General features: G+C 37.7%; 1 protein-coding gene across 1 annotated transcript in view; it reads right to left on the bottom strand.

The window, feature by feature from the left end:
- Nucleotides 1–205: 205 nt before the first annotated feature.
- LOC122563562 (mannosyl-oligosaccharide 1,2-alpha-mannosidase IA) overlaps nt 206–23,738 on the bottom strand; it is a 143,940-nt gene continuing 120,407 nt past the window's right edge. The window contains exons 10-12 of the mRNA XM_043717453.2: nt 23,047–23,219; nt 15,929–16,044; nt 206–15,079 (exon numbers count right to left, since the gene is read on the bottom strand). Coding sequence (XP_043573388.1) covers nt 14,950–15,079; nt 15,929–16,044; nt 23,047–23,219 — 419 coding nt within the window. The 3' untranslated portion in view covers nt 206–14,949. The remainder of the gene's footprint in view (nt 15,080–15,928; nt 16,045–23,046; nt 23,220–23,738) is intronic.

Below are 23,738 nucleotides of genomic sequence, written 5' to 3' on the forward strand. Positions count from 1 at the left end.
GTTTACAGTTAAAACCTATGAAGAAACCAGATTTGTTCTTTGCTGCATGCATATCAAATGTCACATAAAATATAACAATAAATAAAAATTGCAGAAAAGTAGGGTGGTATTGACTGAAACAGGTATTACAGCTAAGAAAGTAAAAAATCATAAATAAAAAGGTGCAGTTATCTGATACTAGAACAGAGTTTGATTACACAGGTGATAATATATCAATCTTTAATTATAAAGGATATTAGTTAAATATACCAAATTTATTACATATTTTGGTCTTTAATGACTTGAAAAAATTACATATATTAAACAACTAGAAAAAGTTCACATCAGTTTTGCATCCATTGTGTAACTGCAATCTTGCAGACAGCTTCCATTACAATTTTAAGATAAAATTAAATCACAATTGTTTTCAATACAAATCCAAAAGCAAACTATATATATATAGTCTAAAGGAAAAATAACATATAATTATGCCAAGAAATTTAAAGTACACACAACATAAAATGTTGCGCCCTCTCTTTATTCCAGCTTGAATACCTTGTCATAAAGTCACAACAGCAATCAAGTACAATCAATTTCTTCAGTTCATTCAACTCTTCCATCTTGCAATTTGTAAAACTATATTTAGTAATTTTCTTAACTGTATAAATCACATAATTCAGTTCATATGCACTGTATTGCAATCAGTCTTCAGAATTATACAATGAATTGTACAAGTGACCTGGTGCAAAAAGCTTTTGCTAATTATCAGGATAGTAAAATGAAATTGGTTGCTTTTCTTAAGAGAACATACTGGCTATGTATAATATGTGAATTATACAATAAAGATTTACTATTCCTCAACAGAATCACTTTATTTAACAATGACTCAACCAGGAAACAATATTTTTAATATGGCAGCACTTACAAGTGCAGATTTTAACAAGGCATATCTCAAAGAGAACTGAATGACGTACACATTGCTCAGGTGACACAGCACTAATACAAATCCCATGCACACTTGATTCAGATGCTGTAAACATATAATCCAAAGCAAAAAGGTTCCAACAATTGTAGCTCACAAATATTTCAATTGGAATCAAGCGCAATGGATTTAAATTTAATGTATGTCAACTTGCTGGAGACTGTGTTATGAAATCTAAAACATGAAATGATTGGAGGACAATTGGACACTTAACCCCAAATGTTAATAGCAAAATAATTGCTGCTGAAAGGAAAATATTTTAATTTTTCTGCTTTGCATGCCTCGTAGCTATGAATGCGCATTCCATGTGCTTCAGATTATTGCTTATTCTTTACTATGTAAAGATTAACCTGTTGTGGACCTTACATTTAAGGAATCAATGCAAAATGCACACAAACAACAATTATTACTGATATCAATGAATCAATACATGCACTTGTTCGGTCAGCAATTATTCTGAAATATCAATATATCAATGTGGGTCAATGTAACTTGTTGATACTGAAGCATTGGTGTAAGATGACAGAAATCTACACATTATTTCCATATTTTAAAAATGACATTGTGGGCTCAAGATTCTACTTAACTGATTAATTTAAAAGAAAATTACTTAATAGATACTTTAAAGGCTTTCTTAATTCAATGATTCCATCATTACATCATATTTAAGAGAGTATAAACATGGCAATCATCTGTGAGATTTACTGTTGTACAGCTATTTTATTGTCAATCAATATTAGATAAAATAATTAACAAAATTTCAGACTAAACTCTGCTTACAGAATGCATTTTTAAAAAAGAACTAGTTTCCAAAAAAAGTTGAATCATAAACAGACTGCTTTGCTAGCAGTTTCTATGTTGGAAGATATTACAGTGTCAGAACGAAAGTGTTTGAGACAAAATCCATTTGTCTGGAGGTAAGAAACAATAGATGAGCTACTAAGAATAAAACAGAAGAAAGTAAAGCAATAGATTCCATGGCCTCGTGTGCTCCAACATTCAATAAGATTATGGCTGAACCTCTACACTAATTTTACTTTCTAACCTGGTCCCAATAATGTTATTCATGATATTTTATAAGCCACAAAATATTCAGTAGGAAGGAGATAGAAAAGAACATTTGCAAAGGAATTGAGGTATGCAAAAACCGTATACTCTGAATGTGCTCTTTAAATGCAATTTGTTGTTGCTGAACTGGGATAATAATTGTGTTAACAAAAGCGAAGAAAAGGTATGTCCAAAGTGCGTTGAGAGGAACTTCCTTGATCAGTGTGGTTCTTGTTCAATACAGAAGCTGGTATTGCTGGATCTACTTCTGAGGAAATCAAGGGGGACAGGAAGAAAAGTTCCAGTGACTTTGTTTCTTGAGAATCATGAGCATAACATTATAAAAGTTAAGTCAGTTGTGAAGAAGGAGAAAGAACAATCTAGGATAAAAATATTTAACTGGAGCAAGGCTAATTTTGGTGGGAAGAATGAGGACAGACAATACAAGTGAAATGGTTCAATTTTAAAAAGGGTGCAAGAAGACAGAAACCTTAGGGAATTTGTGCACAGATCTTTGAAGGTGAAAGGACAGGTTTAAAAAGCAGTTAATCAAGAACTCTAGTACCCTGAGGCTTTTTAGAAGCAAAATTTACAAAAGAAGTTAAAGTAAACCTATCCAAAATATTAATTATGCCGTCGCAGGAATAATGTGTCCAATTCTGGGCGCTGCACCTTAGGAAGTGCATGAAGGCTTTGGAGACAGTATGGAAAAGATTTACCAGAATTATTCCAGGAATAAGAGATTACAGTTACTTGGCCAGCCTGGAAAAGTTGGAGTTGTTTTCCTTGTCGCAAGGACCAAGACTAAGAACTTTGACAGAGATTTAAAAGGTGCATAAAATGAAGCTGAAAGATCAAAATTCAGAAGGCACAGATTTAAGGTGATTGGGAAAGAAACAGGCAACAGGACTTTCTTTTTAATATAATGGTTAGTTAAATTTGTAATGTATTGGTGGAACCGTTCAAAAGTAGCTTTTAAAGGGAAGTTGGATAAATACTTCAAGGTATTAAAATTGCAGAGATATAGGAAAACAGCATGTGAGTAGGAATGAGTGGAATTCAGCTATTTGGAAGAGCTGAATGGCCCTTGTCTGGACCAAACTATTCAATGATTTTAGTGTGAAACTGAACCATGCAACAAATAAGATGTTGGTTTGATCCCCAGTCCATTTTGGGTTCACTGATCCAAATATGAGTCTGCAGTACCCTGGGCCAAACAGAGTAAAAGATCCATTATCATTTGTGATGCAGAGCACATTTATGCATTCAGCTTCTGGAGGAAGTTACTTCCCTTTGAACAAATACCTATGCAGATTTTCTTTGAGTAACATTTATTCTGAACACTACCATTAATAACTTGTTCGATTTAATATTGATTGAAGATAAAATAATGGTCTTGGGGTGAATCTCATGCATGACCTTATCTAAATATTTGCTGAAGGCAAAATAATGGACATGAAACACTGAATCACACCTTTTCTATACAATATTAACAAAAACCAAAGAAATAAGATGAACAGACATTAATAAGGATAGCAACTTAAGAAAACTAATAATTAGCAGTGAAAAGCTTGAGGAATGGGGTGGGACAAATAATATTGTGGGGCAGAGAAAATAGATGAATTGATAATATTACCATCTAAGTGGATTACAATTTTCTGAATTGTATCTGTTTTTTTCAGAAATTCAGTCTACAACATAAAGCTGCCATAGTTCCAGAGAACTCAGTAGAGAAAGAGATGACTGGTGGTGGTTTAATATAAAGCTCATGACATCTTAGGCAATGGTGAAGTTGCGATGGGGAGCTTCATGGTAACATTAGGCGGTACAGGAACTTAAGCCAACCCGGCGCTATTGGGAAACATCTATATTTCTCAGCTTCTAGAGATAATCTAACTTCTTAGAAATAAATTTGAGTTTATCTCATGCAGTTTGTGTGCTTCACAGATGTTGGACTTAAAATTCCTCATTTGGGAAAGGTCCAAAAGGGCAAATGTATCACCACTTGATCATGCTAATTCAAGAATTAGCAAGGATAATGTCAACTGTTCCAAATTGTATTCCTTCTATCTTAATCATTGCTAAATGTAACAGAAGCAGCTGATCCCGTTTTAATCATATGAAATGGTCTGTTAAAGAACTTCAGATCGACTTCATAGACTTTGGTTTCTTTGGTTTTCCTAATAGCTGAAAAAAGGGTTAGTAATAGCAGGTCACTGCACAGGAAGCTAGGCTCATCAGCACATCAAAAAATCTGCTCCCTTAAATTCAAATACATTTTTAAATTTTTCAATTCCACCCTGGCTCTACCTCGAGTTTTCCCATCATTTTCAACCTATTGCTAATGAAATTCATGACTCGTCCTGGCTATTATTTTACATAAGGGTTTTCTTTGTTTGAAGTCCAAGGGCCTCTTGGCTCAGAGGTATGGAAACTACCACTGCACCACAACAGCCCTGCCTTATCCGGGCTAATATTAAGTGCTGAGCGCTAACCTCATGTTCATTTGTACATATATCAGTGCCTAAAGTTTCTCTCTGGTAAAATGTAGTTTGGTGTATGTTCTAAGATTGGGGATATTGAAGTTATGAAGGTGATATGAGTCATACTGTGAATACTGCCTAACGTAACTCCCAAAATGTATAGAATGGGTTTCACTTTGGAAGGATGTACCTAATCACATGGACATAACTGATCCTCTTAATTCATTTAAACAGTTGTGTTCCTAGGACAATAGTGCACTGACCTCACATGGCTAGTAAAGATATGTCTTCTACTTCATATCTCAATATTCTTTGCTTAATTTTGCACTACTTCTGGATCCATTGCACTTCCTATTTCTCTCCGCAGATCACGATTCTTCTGCTCCGATTGCAGCATTCTACAGTTGATTCTCTCATCACTGTTAAGACACCCACCTCCTCTTTAACACAAAAGCAACATTGTTTTATCTGGCATGCACCTTGTCAGAGCTTCTCATTACTCAAACACAAATACTGCTTTCCTTCTTGCAGAACAAACTTTGCACACAAAAAAAGACAACAGTCAGAGGAGAATCAAATCTATATTGTATTCTCCACACTGGAGGCAATGCCAGGAACATTACATTTGAAAACACTGAAGGACTAGTCTACAAGGTTTTCCACCTTTTAAAATTTTCTTACTTGAATCCCAAGCCTCATAATGTACACAGTGAACTTGCAGTGAGTAGTGTCAGTTCCAGTAGTGCTGTTAGCATCATGGGGAGGCATATTCTGCCTTAACTCAACACACCTGCTCCCTCAACATCCTCTCAACCAGTTCCTTTGTTGCTGCCAAACAAATTGAAGACACATGTATCTGCATGAAGCTGAGTTTCCAGCTGATTCTTTAAGTTGACAGTTGACCCTTTAACACCCAGAACCCCAAGGTCATCTGTAACATATTTCAAATGCCCACTGTGCAAGTTCAGCATCTTCATCTCTCAACCTGTCACCAGGAAATACCTCATTAAGGTACCAGAGTAGGTAAGCTAGTACAAACGTCAGAAACTTTGCTTTTACATGAGTGATCTTTAAATAAGCAATCACATAACCATCTATCAAATTATGGTTGGAGTGTTTTGGAACAGCAAAATACAAATTTTTAAAGTTTGATGATGACCTTTGTAATCCTCATGTAACACCTATGAAGGTGCCCAGTTTGAGGGATATGATTGTGTCAGCTTTGATTCAAATGGGCGGGGAAATGTTAGTGCTCAGTGGAAAGGAAACAAAGATTTAGAAGAATCTCTCAACAATAATTTCTGCTTTAAGTTTTGTCAAGTTGCAACTCTGCCAAATCATGCTATACATTCTCTGGTTCCTCAATCTCAACTTAATTTTTCACATTCAAGTTTTCTTTCTTTGGAATTATCAAAGCAGTTTCATTTCTATCGCAAAATTATGGAACTGCAAAGAATTCTGAAAATTGACTTTTGTTCTGGGCTGTATTAAATGACTTCTATTCAGGCAACAAAACCTTGAGTGGCATTTAATGAAAGTGACAGGGGTCTTGTCCTCTTGCTAGAGAATTAGCAAGAGCACATGGCTTCTTTAATGGAATGCCCGCTAATCTCAGGCACTTAAGTGAATAATGGCAGATATTTCCCAGAATTTAACACCCTGGGGGTGTAAGTCCTGCCCACCAGGGGCTACAAATTGATCAGAGAGTGACCATTCTATCGGAAGGCTGTGCTACTGAGGAGGCATGGTCTGGTATGACAAACAACTGAGGACTAATATTGTTGCAGCATCTCAGACCACAGGTGAAAAATAGCAGAGGAGGAAGGGTTGCCAGCAAAGATTTTGGAATAACTTTGAACAGATGTCCCCCCTTCATGATTTTGGGTCTCGCAATCAGGCACAGAGTTTCCCCCAATCCTAAGACCTGTAAGCAACTTGGCAAGAGGTTATTAATTTCCCATTCAATGACTTGACTAATGAGAGAGTAAAAGGGAATCAGGCAGATAAGTGGAGTTAAGGGCACAATCAGATTAGCCATGATTTTATTGAATGGCAGAACAGGCTCAAAGGGCTGACTGGTCAACTCCTGCTCTTAGTTCAAATAGTAAGGGTCTCAACTATTGGCAGGATCAAAAGGCTGTCCATGGACTTTCCCACCCTTGATGCAGTGTCCCCATGCACCACTCTTAACCTAATTAATCGTCTCAGCACAAAACTTTCAAAAGGCACTAAATTCCATCCACTGTTTCAGGATAATGTTTTCTCAATCTAATTAATCTACACTTTACATCAGTGCTAAGGGCCCTTACAGGAATTATGAGCAGTGGATATGAAATAGCTTCTGTCCTACAGAAAGCATTCCGCTATTTGTGAGTTCATTTGTAACTAAGGGGAAACTAGGAACTGGTGCAGTATCAGAACAAATAACTAACATAGGAAAACAAGCATAAACCTGCCTGACATGCTATTTATGATAACAAATAAATTGAACATTGAGTGAATGGAAGCACTTCCTCTTCCAATACAGAGCTAGTTTGTGATGTGTGGGTGGTGGGCATAAACTATGCTGTGCAGTCAATGAATAAACTAGAATCCAGGAAACTAGGCAAATCGTGATGCCCTCTCCCTGCTTATTGTTCGCACCCACATTAACAAGGTGATAAACTACTGTCACCTCACAAAAGGTAGCATTGTTTCTTACACCCTCATCTTGCAGTTTCTGCAGGTTTTTCTACTCCTCTTCGGGTCTGGGAGTGTCAATATTAAGTAAAATGTGAAAAAGTGTTCAGGAGCTCCAAAAACCCCTCCTTTCAAAGCATTTTACATCCTAATTGTAGCCAAAGAAGCCAAAAACTTGTTAAGGTAAAATAGCTAATCAGATGCTTAATTTTTTGGAGTTGAGAATTCCTTTAAAAGTTTGTGGAAGTTTCTCGTCAACTGTTCACATTTTGAACTGTTGACACTTTCAACTGTTGGACAGATGTTTCAAAAATGGACAGAATAATTTGATGAAGGGTTCTTTTATAAGGCAACTGCCTGAAATACCTAATGAGCATCAAATCAATATGATAGGTCAATTCTGATAACGGATGCCAGATACTAATGTGCTGCCACTATTTAAGGAAGAGGGTAAGAAAAAGCCAGGGAATTATAGACTGGTGAGCCTGACATCGGTGGTGGGCATGTTCTTGGAGAGAATCCTGAGGGGCAGCATTTACATTTATTTAGAAAGGCAAGGACTGATTAGGGATAGGTCAGCATAGCTTTTTATGTGGGAAATCACGTTTCACGAATTTGATTGAGTTTTTTGAAGAAGTAACAAAGAGGACTGATGAAGCAGAGCAGTAGACGTGATCTATATGGACTTCAGTAAGGTGTTCGACAAGGTTCCCCATGGAAGACTGGTTAGCAGTGTTAGACCTCATGGAAGACAGGGAGAACTAGCCAAGTGGATACAGAACTGGTTCAATGTTAGAAGACAGAGGGTGGTGGTGGAGGGTTGCTTTTCAGACTGGAGGCCTGTGACCAGTGGAGTGCCACAAGGACCAGAGCTGGGTCCGCTACTTTTCATCATTTATATAAATGATTTGGGTGTGAACATAGGAGGCATGGTTAGTAAGTTTGCAGATGACACCAAAATTGGAGGTGTAGTGGACAGTGAAGAAGGTTACCTCAGAGTAAAACAGGATTTTGCTCAGATGGGCCAATGGGCTGAGGAGTGGCAGATGGAATTTAATTTAGATAAATGTGAGGTGCAGTGTTTTGGAAAAGCAAATCTTAGCAGAACTTATACATTTAATGGGAAGGTCCTGGGGAGTGTTGCTGAACAAAGAGACCTTGGAGTGCAGATTCATAACTCCTTGAAAGTGGAGTCGCAGGATAGGATAGTGAAGAAGGCATTTGGTATGCTTCCCTTTATTGGTCAGCGTATTGAGTATATGTGGTGGGAGGTCATGTTACAGGACATTGGTTAGGCCACTTTTGAAATAAAGCGTGCCATTCTGGACTCATTCCTATCAGAAGGATGTTGTGAAACTTGAAAGGGTTCAGAAAAGATTTACAAGGATGTTGCCAGGGTTGGAGGATTTGAGCTACAGGGAGAGGCTGAACAGGCTGGGGTTGTTTTCCCTGGAGTGTTAGAGGCTGAAGGGTGATCTTAGAGGTTTATAAAATCATGAGCAGCATGGATATGATAAATAGTCAAGGTCTTTTCTTTGGGGTGGGGGAGTCAAGAACTAGAGGGCATAGGTTTAGTGTGAGAGGGGAAAGACATAAAAGGGACCTAAACGGCAACATTAGAGGGTGACATGTGTATGGAATGTGCTGTCAGAGGTTGTTACAATTACACCATTTAAAAGGCATCTAGATGCGTATATGATTTGGAAAGGTTTAGAGGGATATGGGTCAAGTGCTGACAAATAGGACTAGATTAGATTAGGATATCTGGTTGGCATGGATGAGTTGAACCGAAAGGTATGTTTCTGTGCTGTACAACTCCATGACTCTGTTTTGTAAAATGGAAGGAACACAAAGCAATGTCCATTTAAGAACAGATGATTGTTTGATCCTCACTCTTTTCAGTTCTCCAACTGAGAAGCAATGCCCAGCAAAGTGCAGAGCATGGGTTAGACATCCAGTTGGAAGCAGAAAATCAAAAGCTAACTTATCCCGGGGCTGTGGGATGGGTATATGAATAGGAAGGATTTAGAGGGATATGGGTCGGGTGCTGGCAGGTGGGACTAGATTGGGTTGGGATATCTGGTCGGCACGGATGAATTGGAACGCAGGGTCTGTTTCCGTGCTGCACATCTCTATGACTCTATGTTCTTTCAGCAAATGTGGTCAATCTGCTAAAGAAATCATTTCTGACACCAGTTTGAGTGATGTGTACTCTGGTCAGACTGGGCAAGAGGAGAAAGCAAATGCTTTAATATATATCGCAGTAATTTGTTGCATGAAGGAAAAGCCTTAAGAGCTCCAAGACATAGTATAAAGTTTATTGAAGTGCACTGACCAGTTGTGAAGAGTATTAAACCACATTGACCAAGTACGCAGAGTATTGAACTGCACTAAAACCAAGGAACAGAGAGAGGAAGATTAATAAAGTGTGCTGGCCAAGTGAGCAGACTATTAAACCACACTAGTATCCAGCTGAGGGGAATATCAAAGTGACAGACCTAGTAAGTGGAGCATTAATGCACCAAGATCAGATAAGCACAGTGTTAAAGCACAGAAACCATGCAAGCTGTGTATTAAGAAGCAGAGACCACATAAGCACAATGTTATTGCACTGAGTCCAGGTGAAAGGGGGATTGAGGTGCACTGAGCTAACCGAAATGTTTCCTGCATGGAATGAAAAAGAGTTGGGATCCACAATGAGTGGTCTTTGCTCAGGATGTGAAGAGAAAAGTTTCCTACTAGAAGGTAGACTATTAAAGTGCACTGAGTTACTCAGTGAGGGGGGGGCATTAAATATCAGTAAGAGGGTAGGTCAAAGAATGCCTGGGGAAAGAATATCAGCAAGTACTGAAAGGAATAATATAAAAGGTTTTAAGTGCATTCAGAAGAAAAATTAATGGGTACCCAGTGTTATAATTTGTTGAAGAGTCAGATAAAGAGGACTCTGAACCTGGGAAGTTAAGTGGGCAATTAATAGAGAAAAGGAACAGGACATCTCAACAGACATCAGCATTTTAAGATTATGGTATATATGGAGTTGAGCATGTTATTGCTATAACTACAGTAGCAGTACATTTTCCGAAACTGGATTAACATTCAAAATATTTAGATGGACAGAGCATATCCAAGCTAATAACAATGACATTATATAATTCAATTTATGGCAGAATTCTTTGAAGTGGAGACTCCTGGTCCCATAGCATTAGTATTCGGCATGTTTAAAAAAATCTGTATTACAATATTAAAGCCTTTGTCTCTACCTTGTGCTCATTAAAAACTACACCGTATTCATACTTTTAAGCATCAAAGGAACTTAAATAAAACAAGTACTCCATTCCCTTTCAGGTTCATGCACAAAATCACACAATACAAGGATTAGTAATTATTTCATCCAGTTACTATGTGCTTCACTCAATGATCTTTGTTACATTAACCAGATTGTGTATTAGTAAATGACACAATTGCCAGTGTTTAAAGGCATACTCTCTCATATATATATATATATATATATCTATCTCAGAAGAGGTAAAAACGCATGGAAATAGGACAAAGCAGGAGATTATAGGCTAGTCAGTCATGCCTCAGTTATTGATAAAATACTGGGATTCATAAAATGGGAATGAAGGATTAAAAATACATGAAGTTAGGAGCAACTGTCAACCATGGTATGCACTCAACTTTAAATTAACTAATTTAAAGAATTTACAGTTGAAGGAAATCTAGAGAATGTTGTACATTGGACTTTCAAAGGATGTTTGATAACAAGCCTTTTAAATGGCACCCTATGAACATTAAGGCACATAGTGTTAAAAGGAATGTTATATAAATAGGCAGTGAGGTGGTGAGGATATAGAATGCAAGGAACAAATAGATATTCCTCAGTTTGTAAGGATGTTAGTACTGGTGTAAACATTTTTGTTTCTCCAGTTATAAAAATACATTGGATATAGGCACAAGATAATTATGTTGAAATTTATGGATTATAATCAGTGAAGGGCTAATTTATGGAGAGAGAAAAAGAGAATGTAAGATGTAGTAGAAGCAGACAATTCAGCCCGTCAAGTTGATGAGATCATGATTGATTTGATAATCCTTAACTCCACTTTCCTGCCTTTCCCCTATAAGCTTTGATTCCCTTATTGATTAAAAATATCTATTTCAGATTTGAATATACTAACAACCCAACCTCTACAGCACTCTGTGGTAAACAATTTCATAAATTAACTGTCATCTGAGAGAAGAAATTCCTCCTCATTTCTGTCTTAAAGTGGCAACCCCTTATTCTGAGATTATGCCCTCTGGTCCTAGACTTTCCCACCAGGGGAACCAACATCTACCCTGTCAAATTCCTTAAGAATCTTATATGTTTCAATAAGGTCACTTCTCGTTCTTTTAAACTCCAGTCAGTACAAGACTGACCTCCTCAACCTCTCCTCATGTGACAAACCCTCCATACCCAGAACCCACCTCGTGATCATTCGCTGGACTACCACCAATGCCCGCATATCTTTCCTTAGATAAGTGGCTCAAAACTGTTCACAATATTCCAGCTGTGGTCTGACTAGTATAGTTGTGTAGTTTTAGCAAGACTTCCCAATAATTAGGAAGTGGGCAGATAGATGGCAACTACAATTTAAAAAAAAACTGTGAAGATGTAAATTTTACAGAGATGGGAAAGGCATTATTCCTTATGATTGTAAGATTCTTAACATATAAGGGAACAAAGAAACTTAGGAAAATGTTGAAAAGATCATTATGCGAATTCTAAAAGTGAACATATGATACACACCTGAGATCTACATCAGAAGAATATTCTGAGAATATCCCCTTAAAGAAATTTAGACGTTTGACACTATTTGGTGCATTGTCTAGCAATTAGTTTGGTGTTGATTTCTTACATACTAATTTATCTTTGAGTGAGGGAGACATTGTCATTAAGTAAGCTAGGGTGCGAGAAGGAAAGCATTGCATGAACTAATTTGAAACGAAAATTACATTATGTTGCAAGATTTTTACTAGATTATGATACAAATGTCATATATACTGCTTAAAATGTGAGAATACACTCAATAACCTGGACCAAAATCTGTAAAATGAATCAGGGATATTCAGATAGCCTTTTAAAACAAAATAAACTTATCTCTTACGCTAGCGATGTAGAAAAATTGGTGTTAAATATATTCCTACTTATGGCTGTTATAATGATATATTTTTCCACAAAGATCACCGATGGCAATTACCAAAATTTTTATTTCATACTGAATCACTATTAATATAATAGCAATTAGTCCAAATAAAACTGTAATAGCAGCTGTCACATAGTTTTAAAGGATTTGCCAAAGTATAACTGGTTTACATCATCTTATCCTTGCTTGATTTACTACTTTGTGCTTTTAGAGACATGACTTTGGAATGATAAAAAGTGAGTATACCATGTATGCCCTTCAATATGCACCACTATAAACTAGTCATCCTCTCATCTCCCTGGATATTACATCCTAATAAAAGATTCTGGGTTTTTTTTTTTTACAGAGCAATACCTCGTATAAAGACTGAAATGATGTTGAAGTTTTTCAAAACACTGGGCTATAGTTAAAGTGCAGTATGGACTTTTGTTTATAGGAAGGGTGAGTCATGGAAAGAGACAGTGAAGGTCTACTTGAATGTCATTTGGAATGAGAACTTATATACAGTATAAGAATGTCATGAAAAATTGTTATTTTTCCACTGGAAGAGACATTTAATTAACAGGTCTGAACAAAATTATGAACATTAATAAAAGTTGGATTTCACTGGTTGGTGAACTAGTTGCAAGGGACACAAACTCAGAATTACCATAAGGAGGGCAAGTGGTAAATAATTTTCACAATTACTATTAGCAGATGTAATGATTCATGTGTGATGACTCAGGCATCATTTAAAAGGGATTTTGAAATGCATTTGAATAGTAAGAATATAAAATGATACAAAAGTTGATGTGCATAAGTGAGCACAAACATTAGCCCAACAGACTGAGAATTCTTGCTTGAGCCATGTAATTTTTAAATCAGAATAATTAAACAAAGGCCAGACTATTGTATAATGTAGCTTAGGACAATGTGATTTCCTGTAGTAATTTTGATTGCTGAAGGGGCTCAGAGAGGAAATTTTCAGATGTCTCTATGATAGTTTTGCTTTTACCTCTCCAAAGAGATATGGCACGAAGTTGGTGTGAAGTTAACATACTGTGTTGCATAATGTGGGGAACAAGCTATATAGACTTTCAAGTCTTTTCCTAACTGTCATTTTCATCTTAATAATTATTCTAATGTACATTGGAATCAAACTGTATAAATATTACATAATTGACCTTAATGTATAACTGAGCTTAGGCATAAACAGTATAAATATATGACTTGATCAGAATCAGAATAATGTAAAACAATCAACAACAAAATAAGTGTCATAATTGCATAAGTAAAATTGTAAATGAGACAGAATGAATGTAAATGTGATTGATGTAAGTGTATATTACATCACAGCTATGGCTACGATGGGTACTTTGATTAGAAATTACATGATTATGTGTAAATTTGGATTGAGATCAGAATAGCACTACATAAAATGAATTTTTTCTTGACTATAATTATCAAAAAAATCTGGTGACTTAAAACAAAACGGGGATGAAACTGGTGTATGCCAGCAATGCAAAAAATGGTTTGCAGCAAATTCACAGATGATTTTTTTCACTGTGCCAAATTTAAAATTTCTGTAAACTTGGAAAATATTGTGAAGTTTTTTCAATTACAAACCAAGTAAAAGCCAAGTGTGACATGGAAGTCAATCTGAAAACAAGTGTCTAAACTCTTGTTCTGTGAACCTTGGTGTAAAGAAAACCAAGAAAGGTGAAACTTTGGCTGCTAATTTATTCAGAGCCCATTTCACGCTGCTGGCATTGCCCAATTTCACTATCCATATTTCAGGATATTTTCATTCAGTCTGTATAGATTGAAAAGTATTTGATTATGGAATATAAAAAATAACATTTAAATTGTGAAATTTGCTTTGGGCAATAGTGTAAATGGAAATCCAAAACAGCTACTACTCAAGATGAATTTCCAGTTGTCAATATTTTGTTTCCTGTATTCTTTCTTCATACAGTTGACTAATTTTATTGTACTCTTATCCTCATTGTTTAGCACATTTGTTAACTTATTTAAAGTTAATAATTAATAAACAAGTTAAGGTACCACACAGAAAGATTTTATACAATTACACCAATCAATGACCCAAGAAAATGAAAGGCCTAGTCAATGAATAATGGAACCTCAGGATCTCCAGATCATGACGTCAATGCAATATTTGGTCGTAGTACCAGAGAGATGCTAGTTTAATTACTAATATAAACAACTAAATATGCATTTACTTTGCTTTACACATTTTTTTCATAAAAATGAGAAGTAAAGTAACAGCCTTTACAGTTATGAATTTTAATCCTTTGGTCAGAAAGAAGAGTCTCAAATTGATCTTTGCATTCTCCCTCATTCAAGCCTTGTGGACAGGTAATATATTTGAGAATTTACTTTCAAATGTGGCCCACTACAAGCAGCCAAAAGGGCTACTCATCTCCTCACAGAGGAAATCAATGTGTCCAGACAGATCAAATACCACAACACATCGATTACACTGCTGACTCTTAACCCATTTCTATCTAAATCGATAAAAGTCCTTTACTGGAAAGGAAATGCATCTCAACCCAAAAGACTGATAAAGGTTAACCCTTCTTCAGGGTATATGTGTTTACTGATCATGTGTGATCACTTGTTCCTGTGTGTTCTTTTGTATCACAGGCAGAGGATGGGCCTCTGTGTTAAATACCCAGTGTTCTGGAGACAGCAGTTCATCTTCAGAGAACAGCACATAAAGGTACCTTGTTTTAGGAGATAAATGAGAAAAAAAGGATTAGTGCACCACCTGAAGTAATGAAAATGAAGAACAATCATATTATTTCACTCTCTAGCTGAGTTTGATATGGGGAAGGATCAGGCAGGAGAGGCAGATGATATGTCTATGGCATGAAGATCTCCTTCATGACCTACGCACCCCACCATCAACTAAAGTGTTAAGTTGTCAATTAATGCCTGTTTTAGGTCTTCCAACCCCCATTGGTACTTACAATGTGGCAGGCAAGGGACATTCCATATGGAAGCCTGAAAAACAAAACACCCGGGGGAGTGGGAGTTCTTGTTTAAAGGCACACAGTGCCTGATTAAGGACCAACATTTGGAAATTAGGTGCTGCTGAGAGCCATTGCTATGGCTCAAGAAGCAGCTACTAAGGAATTCATTAGGGCATAGGGTAGGTTGACTGCCTGACATCTTGCCTGGAAATATGCCCCACAAAATTTCAAGATGGGACCACGTGGATAAATGGAGGGAAGTGCATATTATCTAGCCAATTGTTTTAGTACTCCATGTAGCTTATTGGAATATATCAGTAGCAATAACATTAGTAACAAACATAAGAAGTACTTGAGAAACTCAGCAGATTTGACAGCATCTGTGTAGAGACAAGGAGAGTTAATGTTTCAAGTCTGATAGGACTTCTTCTGAAGAGGAGTCATTACGAATTTGAAATGTTAACTCTATTGCTCCCTCCAGAGATGTGCCAGACCTGCTGAGTTTCTCCAGCATTTTCTGTTTGTTTCAGATTTCCAGCATCCATCGCATTTTGCTTTTAATTGGGTATTTGAATATTTTTCTTTCACTTTAATACCTACTTTAATGTCTCTGCAAGAAAAAAGCTCTGCTGTACGTCATCATGGTGTGGCAAGGTGTTGTACACATCTCTTATCCCAGAAAATCCTGCATCTACTCGACAGTGCTGCTCCAGAGCCTGTGCAAATAGAAAATTGGGGCGAAATTTAGCTTGTTGCACTTCTTCAAAAGCTCTACTCTGCCTGACCTCAGAACTCAGACCTTTTACTAGTATTTCTCTCCAATGAACATTTCAAGCTAATCTTATCCATTAGACATACCTCATGCTCCTTTGACCCATTCCCACAGTATGACTGAAATTTCCCTTCCAGTTCCTGTCTTAGCCAATATTATTAAGTTATCTCTTGCCCATTTTCCTGGAATTCTTAGTTTGAATCCTTCCAATCAGATATCTACCTTTGCTACAACACCAAAGTGGCTCTTACAAATGTTTCAAATTATCTCACATCCTTAATTTGTCTGCAGCTTTTGACATGGTTGATCACACCATCTCCCCTAGCATCTTTCCACTGTCAATCAACTCAGTGGGGATGCTTTCACTTGGTTCCATTTTCATCTACCTAACTGAAGTCAAAGTATCACTTGCAATGTTTCTCTTTCTGCTGCTGCAGCCTTTCCTTTTGTACACTCAACCCTGTCCAATTTTCTCATTTACATGCTGCACCTGGTAACATCATCCAAAAGCATTGGGGGCTGGTTTACACATGCTCAGTGATGGCATCTAACTCACCTTTACCTTTTGATTAAATTATCAGACTTCTTACATTAAGTATTGGGGAGATTGAAATCATTGTCTTTGGTCCTCACACCAAATACCATTTCCTAGTTTGCGACTCCATCTCTCTACCTGCTGACTGCCTGACAAGACTGTTCACAACCTTGGTGTTATATCTGACCCAGAGATATGTCATAGATTCATACTATCACTAAGACTTCCCATTTCCAGCTCCATAGTACTGCCTGATTTCATCCCTGCCTCAGCTTATTTGCTGCTCAAACCCTCATTTGTGCCTTTGATATCTCAGGATTTGACGAATTAATGAACATTTACTTGGTCCTACACATTTTACCCTTTCTAACTGTGAAATCACACAAAACACTGCTGCCTATGAACTAACTTGCACTGAGTTCCATTCACATTTGTTTGCTGGATTACACTGGCTCCTGGTCTTGATTTTAAAATCCTCGCTCTTGTTTTAAATCTCTCCATGTCACCGTCCCTCCCTATTTCTGTAATCTCAAGATCTACAATCCTCTGAAATATCTGAGCTCACTGAATGATGGCCTCTTACATATCCTAATTTTATTCGCTCCAGTATTGTTGGCTGCCTTCAGTTGGCTTGCCCTGGCATGGTGTCTCAGTGGTGAGCACTGCTGCCTCACAGCACAAGGGACGCAGGTTGGATCACAGCCATGGGCAACTGCGTGAAGTTTGCACATTCTCCCCATGTTTTTGTTGGCTTTGTCTGTGTGCTCCTGTTTCCTCCCACAGTCAAAAGATGTGAAGGTTAGGGTAGAGGAATGGATCTGGGATGCTCTTTGGAGAGTCAGTGTGGACTTGTTGGGCCAAATGGCCTGTTTCCACACTGTAGGGATTCTGTGATTCTAAGATCTGAAATTCCTTCTCTATACCTCTCTGCCTTTTTTCCTTGTTTTCCACCTTTTAGACACTCCTCAAATCCTATCTTCATGATCAAGTTTTTGGTCATCTGACATAATATCTTCCTAAGTGACACAGATGTCATATTTAGTTTTAAATAGCTTCTGTGAACTCACATTTTATGATACCAGAGGTGCTGTATAAATACAGGTTGTAATAGGCAGATTATATAGTTAGTACATTATGTTTATTGATTTAGCATTGACATTCCATGGGATTTCCACCAATCTCCTATATAAATGCAAGTTTTTGGATGGAATCTTCCCAGGCATTGAAGAACATGGGCATCAACAAGAAAGTTAGGCAAATCACATAAGATGGTCAATGAAAAGCTTCTTAACATCAGGAGAAAAATGTCCTATTTTCCAACGAAGTGTTAAATACCAAAATGAGATTATTGTCAATAAGCAGCAAGAGGCCAATTTACATGCACTGGCAGGTATTAACATCTAATTGTTACCTAATGTTGTCTCATTAATATCCAGTTTCCCATTCTCCCTTGAGCTGGATAGAAACTAGACAGTGACAGCTCCTGACATCCAGTCAAAATGATTACCAGTGACTCTATCCCTGGGTCAGATATAACACCAAGGTTGCGAATAGTTTTCTTTAGTCTCAGGCAGTCATCAGGTAGAGACAGAGTGAATCACAGCTTGATCCTCTGGACTTCCATCTTTGACACCAGGCACCAACAGCTCAGGGATTGCCCTTAGTCCATCCACCATTCCCACCACCCCCCTCTCCCCCACCACCCCCTCCACTTGCTTTGCCCCCTCAGCCATACCTTAAATGCTCACAATAGTTCTGTCTCAACTTGCCTTTTCGCACAAAGTCAGGCAGTTTGTCATGGTTGTTAAAAATTAAGTATCAAGGATGTGGATATGTTGCTCTATGTCACCATGCTACATTAGATTAGATTAGTGTGGAAACAGGCCCTTCGGCCCAACAAGTCCACACCGACCCGCCGAAGCGAAACCCACCCATACCCCTACATTTACCCCTTACCTAACACTACGGGCAATTTAGTATGGCCAATTCACCTGACCCTGCACGTTTTTTTTTTTGGACTGTGGGAGGAAACCGGAGCACCCGGAGGAAACCCACGCAGACACGGGGAGAACGTACAAACTCCACACAGTCAGTCGTCTGAGGCGGGAATTGAACCCGGGTCTCTGGCGCTGTGAGGCAGCAGTGCTAACCATTGTGCCACCGTGCCGCCCACATTAGTGTCACACTTGTATTATGTGACACCCAAGTAAATGGTCAAGTGCACCATGCATGTGCTTCAACCAAATATTCATGTCTCAAAGTCCAAGGGGAGTGGTCCTCAGTCAAGTTAAAGGAAACACACTTCAGTCAGGGAGTTCAGCACTGTAAGTCAAGTGCAGTCTCTGATGTCAGTCTTTTATTTTGTTCTTTCAGGGGACTGATGGAACTCCCAAGGAAAAGGCAACAACATATTCTGGAATTAAGAAATTGGATCTGTAAAATAATGAGGCGACAGAAGTTAAATGCAGGATTTCTGAGGAAGGAAACTGAAGATGACACAGAGACAGTACTATTTGTAATAGTAGCTAAAATGGGGACCTGCAAGAGAGGGTGAACGAAAAGGCTTTTAGTGGGAATTGAATTTTGAGACTAATTGGTCAGTCTCCTAGATAACAAGAGCTTATTTTATAAACAGGGTTTGTGGAGATTTGATTTAATGTACAACTGGAAGAGGAGGCAATTGAACCTACGGTATCTATCTTGGAGACAAAGTAATCCACAAGCTCTTTCCATTTGTTGCTAGAGGAGAGTGCAAGCAGCAAGCGTTGTAGAATGCAGTTGATAGTTATTTTTGCCCTTCAGGATTATCCCAATATGGATTGAACCAGGAGAAAGATGAGAATGTAGCTCAGTAGAGCTCAAGGTGCTCTGGCCAGTTCTGGCAATGGATGGTTAAGTAAACATGTGACAAATATGCTCAAGTTTATACCTCTTGGAGTTCAAGGTATAAACATAGGGATTCATGTATGGGCAACAAATGGAAAAGAGACTATCAATGGTTTACATCAAAAGGGTATCAACAGAGAAAATTTGGGAGTGGTTGAGCAGATTTATTTTTACTTAGTGAATGCAAATCTTCAAAGCCAAGCAATAGCCTACTCATTTGTTAAGTTTATGGAGATGGGTCTGCCACTTACACTGTAGAGGGAATTCTCCTTAGTAATGTGCAGCAGTTCGTATCTCTCCACAAGTGTTTGAAGGGTTTGTACTAAGGCCCCAGCAGCAGAGGTTGGATGTGCAGGGGCTCTGCATGTGCTAAACCAATTTAGCAAGGATGATACTTGTCATGGCAGTTCAAAAGTTACCATTTGACAGATGGGTTTTACACAAGAAACTTGTTACTGACTTCTCATGCTTCCTATTTCTTGATCCAAAAGATGTTTGCTTTTAGATCTTGCTCAGGATCTTGCTCCATATGTGGTACAGTAATGCAATGTGGTCAGTAAGTGACCTGCATAGGTCATCATGAAGTAGTAACTGAGTTGTAGCATGGATGTTTTCAACCAACTTGTGTTTTTTCATCAGTTGGAGTGATGCTTAAAAGGTCAGGAAGCCAAGAGAGGGTTTCAGTTATGATGCGTATTGTTGTACTCAACTGTCAACAAGATGTGTATATAATTAGCTTTGTCAGTCAGATGCATAATACTCTGCTGTGGAGTATGATAGGGTAAATGTTGCGTTCCAGCATGTTATGACAACAGTGCCCAATGTCGCTCCAAGGCTGCTTCTGATTTTGACCCGGTCTGCTTTTTTCTTTACATGTTCCCAGAAAAACAAAGTCCTTTTCTAGAGTCATTTCTAAGTGAGCATTTATGTAATATGAAAAAGAAAATTAATGCAAAACATCTTAGAATTTGAGACTGTGACTGTGAATAACTTGGAGGGTAACTTTTGCAGAAGCAGAGGTAAACGAGAATTAGGAAAGGTATGGAAACATGAATGGTTAGCGATTCAATAAACTGTTCCGTATTCATCTTGTCAACAACAGAAACCCACAGGAGTGGAGAACCATTAGGAGATAGTGAAGTTGAATGGACAGCTGTGAATATAGGTAGGAGAGTGAATTAGATAGGGATAGTGTTGGCAACAACATGAGAGAAGGGGTACATAGAGGAATGGAATCAGTGATAAGGATCCAGAGATTTTGGCTAAAAATGACGGTTTTGATCTTTCTATTGCTTAGCTTAGCATGCAGTGCAGGGGTTGAGAAGGATGGTGGAACGAAAGGCTGCATGTTATCTGAAAACATATGAAACTCACCCCATTGGGTCACTGTGATAATACAGGGTACTTTGACCATCCTCCATAGATAGGATTTACAAAAGAAAAACTCAACTGAACTCTTAAGGTTTAAAAAGAGCAAACATTTGTAGATTGCTAAAGAAAGATCACACTATTCAGTTATTTGCTATATGCATAATGAAGCCAGATATTAATACTATTACCCAGAATGATTTGAAAAAAATTAGAAAGGCATTAACATATCTTCGGGCTTCAGACAGTTCCAGATGGAGTGGGAGGTAAAAATGTCCCTTTAAATTCAGCTTCCCATGAATTTTCTCTCAAAATTAAAATGCAATGGCAGTTTTGTTTGAGTAATTCTTCTGGTCAAACCAAAAGGAAGAATCAGGGAGCAAGTCTCAATTTCCTGTTGAGATGGGAAAGGGGTTAAAAAGAAAACATGTAGATACCAAAGAGTTCTGAGAATGTAAGAGAAGAGATTCAAGAAATTAACACTAAGTCAGACAAGATAGTTCAATATTACAACCAGGGTTAGAATGGGTGAATCAACATCTCTCTTTTCAACTTTATGGATTGTAATGAGAGTTTAAGTCTTTCCAGCACAACATTATACCTATCCTCAATTAAAATATATTCCACCAATTTTCACTATAAGAAATGAGTAGTCAATCACAAGGTTTTTGTTAAAGAAAGAACAAATTTATCACCTGCTAATCCTGAGAAAAATAATAAAGATAATGACATCAAGCACACACCCTTTGGGTAGTCGCTTGGACTGCAAATCAAAAGGGGATAGTGTCCAATATAAAGGAAGATAAACAGAATATACAGTTTAGTGTCCTTTGGTCTCTTTGAGGTTTTAACAGTGGTGAGGATTCATGGTTAGTTAGTCAGTTTCTTGGACTGCTAGTAGTAGCGTTTTTTGCAGTTATCTTTTAAGTTCTTGGTTCTCTGGTGTTTCTTTCCAATCAGTGCTGGTGAATCAGGCATCTTATTTATTTTGGAGAGAGAGAGAGATCTTTCTCAGCCCGTTTTCAGTTTTGCATTGATGGTTCCACTGCCTCTGTTCTGCAAAATAGCCCTCTGAAATAGCAACCTATTTTTATATTTCATTCCTGCAGAGGTTATAGTTTCAGGCTTACTAACTGTGCAGCAGTTTTAACTCTAACGTATTAAGATTCTCATAATGGTAAAGCAAATAGATGAGGGCCCTCTCATGCTACGCAGGAATCCTGGCTGACTGGTTTCATTGTCCTTAGGTAAAATGTTAATCTTACCTTACATTGGTTTCATGAAACTTGACAAATCTGTGTGAGCTAAGAGATCCCTGTGGCTATTTTAAACACAGAAACAGAAAATAGGACCAGAAGTGGGCCATTCACCCTTCGAGCCTGCTCCACCTTTCGATATGACCATGGCTGATCATCCAATTCATTACCCTGTTCCCACTTTCTCTCCATATCCTTTGATCCCCTTGGTTTTGAACTATATTTAACTCCTTCTCGAAAACACTCTATGTTCTGGCCTCAACTGTTTTCTGTGGTAGTATTTTAGTCTCTTTTTAAAACCTTTTCAGTCCATAGAAGTCACAGGCATGGGATTGTAAAATCAGCAATCATATTTTGTATCTTCACTCCACTCAAGTACTAAAGCCTGTTCATTGTTTTTCTGTCAACAATGCAATCAAGTTATACTGATGGGATAAAGTAAACGTGATTATAAAGATTGCTTTGCATGTACACTTTACTATGGAATAAAGCAGCTTATATTTTACATCAAATCTAGTGTCATCTGTTCAGGTTCAGATTCACAAGGATTACGCTGCCCTACAAGTAGGATACTGCAACCAAAAGGTGCAAAAATAAGACCTCATATGCATGAAATGACTGACACCATCAAACACATGAAGATATCAATGCAACACCTGCTGCTGTTAAAGGTCAGTATTTTAAAGAAGAGGAGGGAGCTTAGGATAGTCTCATGATGACACCGTAGGAATGGGAAAATAATCCACTGGTAGAGATACTTTCGTTCCAAGTTGATGGTAACAGTTGATGTAAAAGAGGCAGTCCCCTAAAATGATGTTTCTGTTTAAACTACATCCCTGTATTATCAAACATGTCTCAAAGGGCATTTTTAATGATACAATTGTGAACAGTTTTCACCTACCTGCACTGCCTCCCAGCCCCATTCCCTATATCTGGGGTCATGGGTAAATCTCCACATGTGCATGTAGGTTTCAACCACTTCAGGTCGCAGAATGTAATACTTATCATTCATTCTCGTTGCAACAGCATCTGCACCACCATCGAAACGAAATGCTTCAGGACCAAGTCTGGTGGCTAAAAATCAATAAGTATTTATACATTCAAAAAGAAAGAGTATTCTTTAAAATTAACTTCAGGATCATTTCAGTCTTCTGAAATTCTAGCTAATAAAGAACAGTATGAAATTCGGCTTCTGGTGTAACACAGGGTTTATTTTTGCAATAACTGCACAAACTGAGATTGAACAGTGCACTGGCTGCCCTGAAATTTCTGCACCGGCTTTTACGAATGATTAAACATGCTATAAATGCAGTTTCTATGCAAAAAGCACCATCACAAGGGAAGCAGAATTTCTGGCCTTCAATTTCAATTTGAAAGGATGTGCATACTTAAAGGTAAGTATTTACATATGGAGAGAGATCTTTATTTCAGCTCTTACCAAATTATGAATAAAGTTAATTATCTGGAACTGTTAAGAAAATGGAGAGAAGTGGAGTGAAAAAATTCCCAATGTGAGCACTAAACTGACTCTATGAGCAAGTGAAGGAGTAAACCCATTTTACTGATGAGTAGTGGAAATGCAGCTTTGTTAGG

Source organism: Chiloscyllium plagiosum, unplaced genomic scaffold, assembly GCF_037043375.1.
Source record: "Chiloscyllium plagiosum isolate Xiang-an unplaced genomic scaffold, Cpla_swu_hap1 HiC_scaffold_30, whole genome shotgun sequence".
NCBI classification, from domain to species: domain Eukaryota; kingdom Metazoa; phylum Chordata; class Chondrichthyes; order Orectolobiformes; family Hemiscylliidae; genus Chiloscyllium; species Chiloscyllium plagiosum.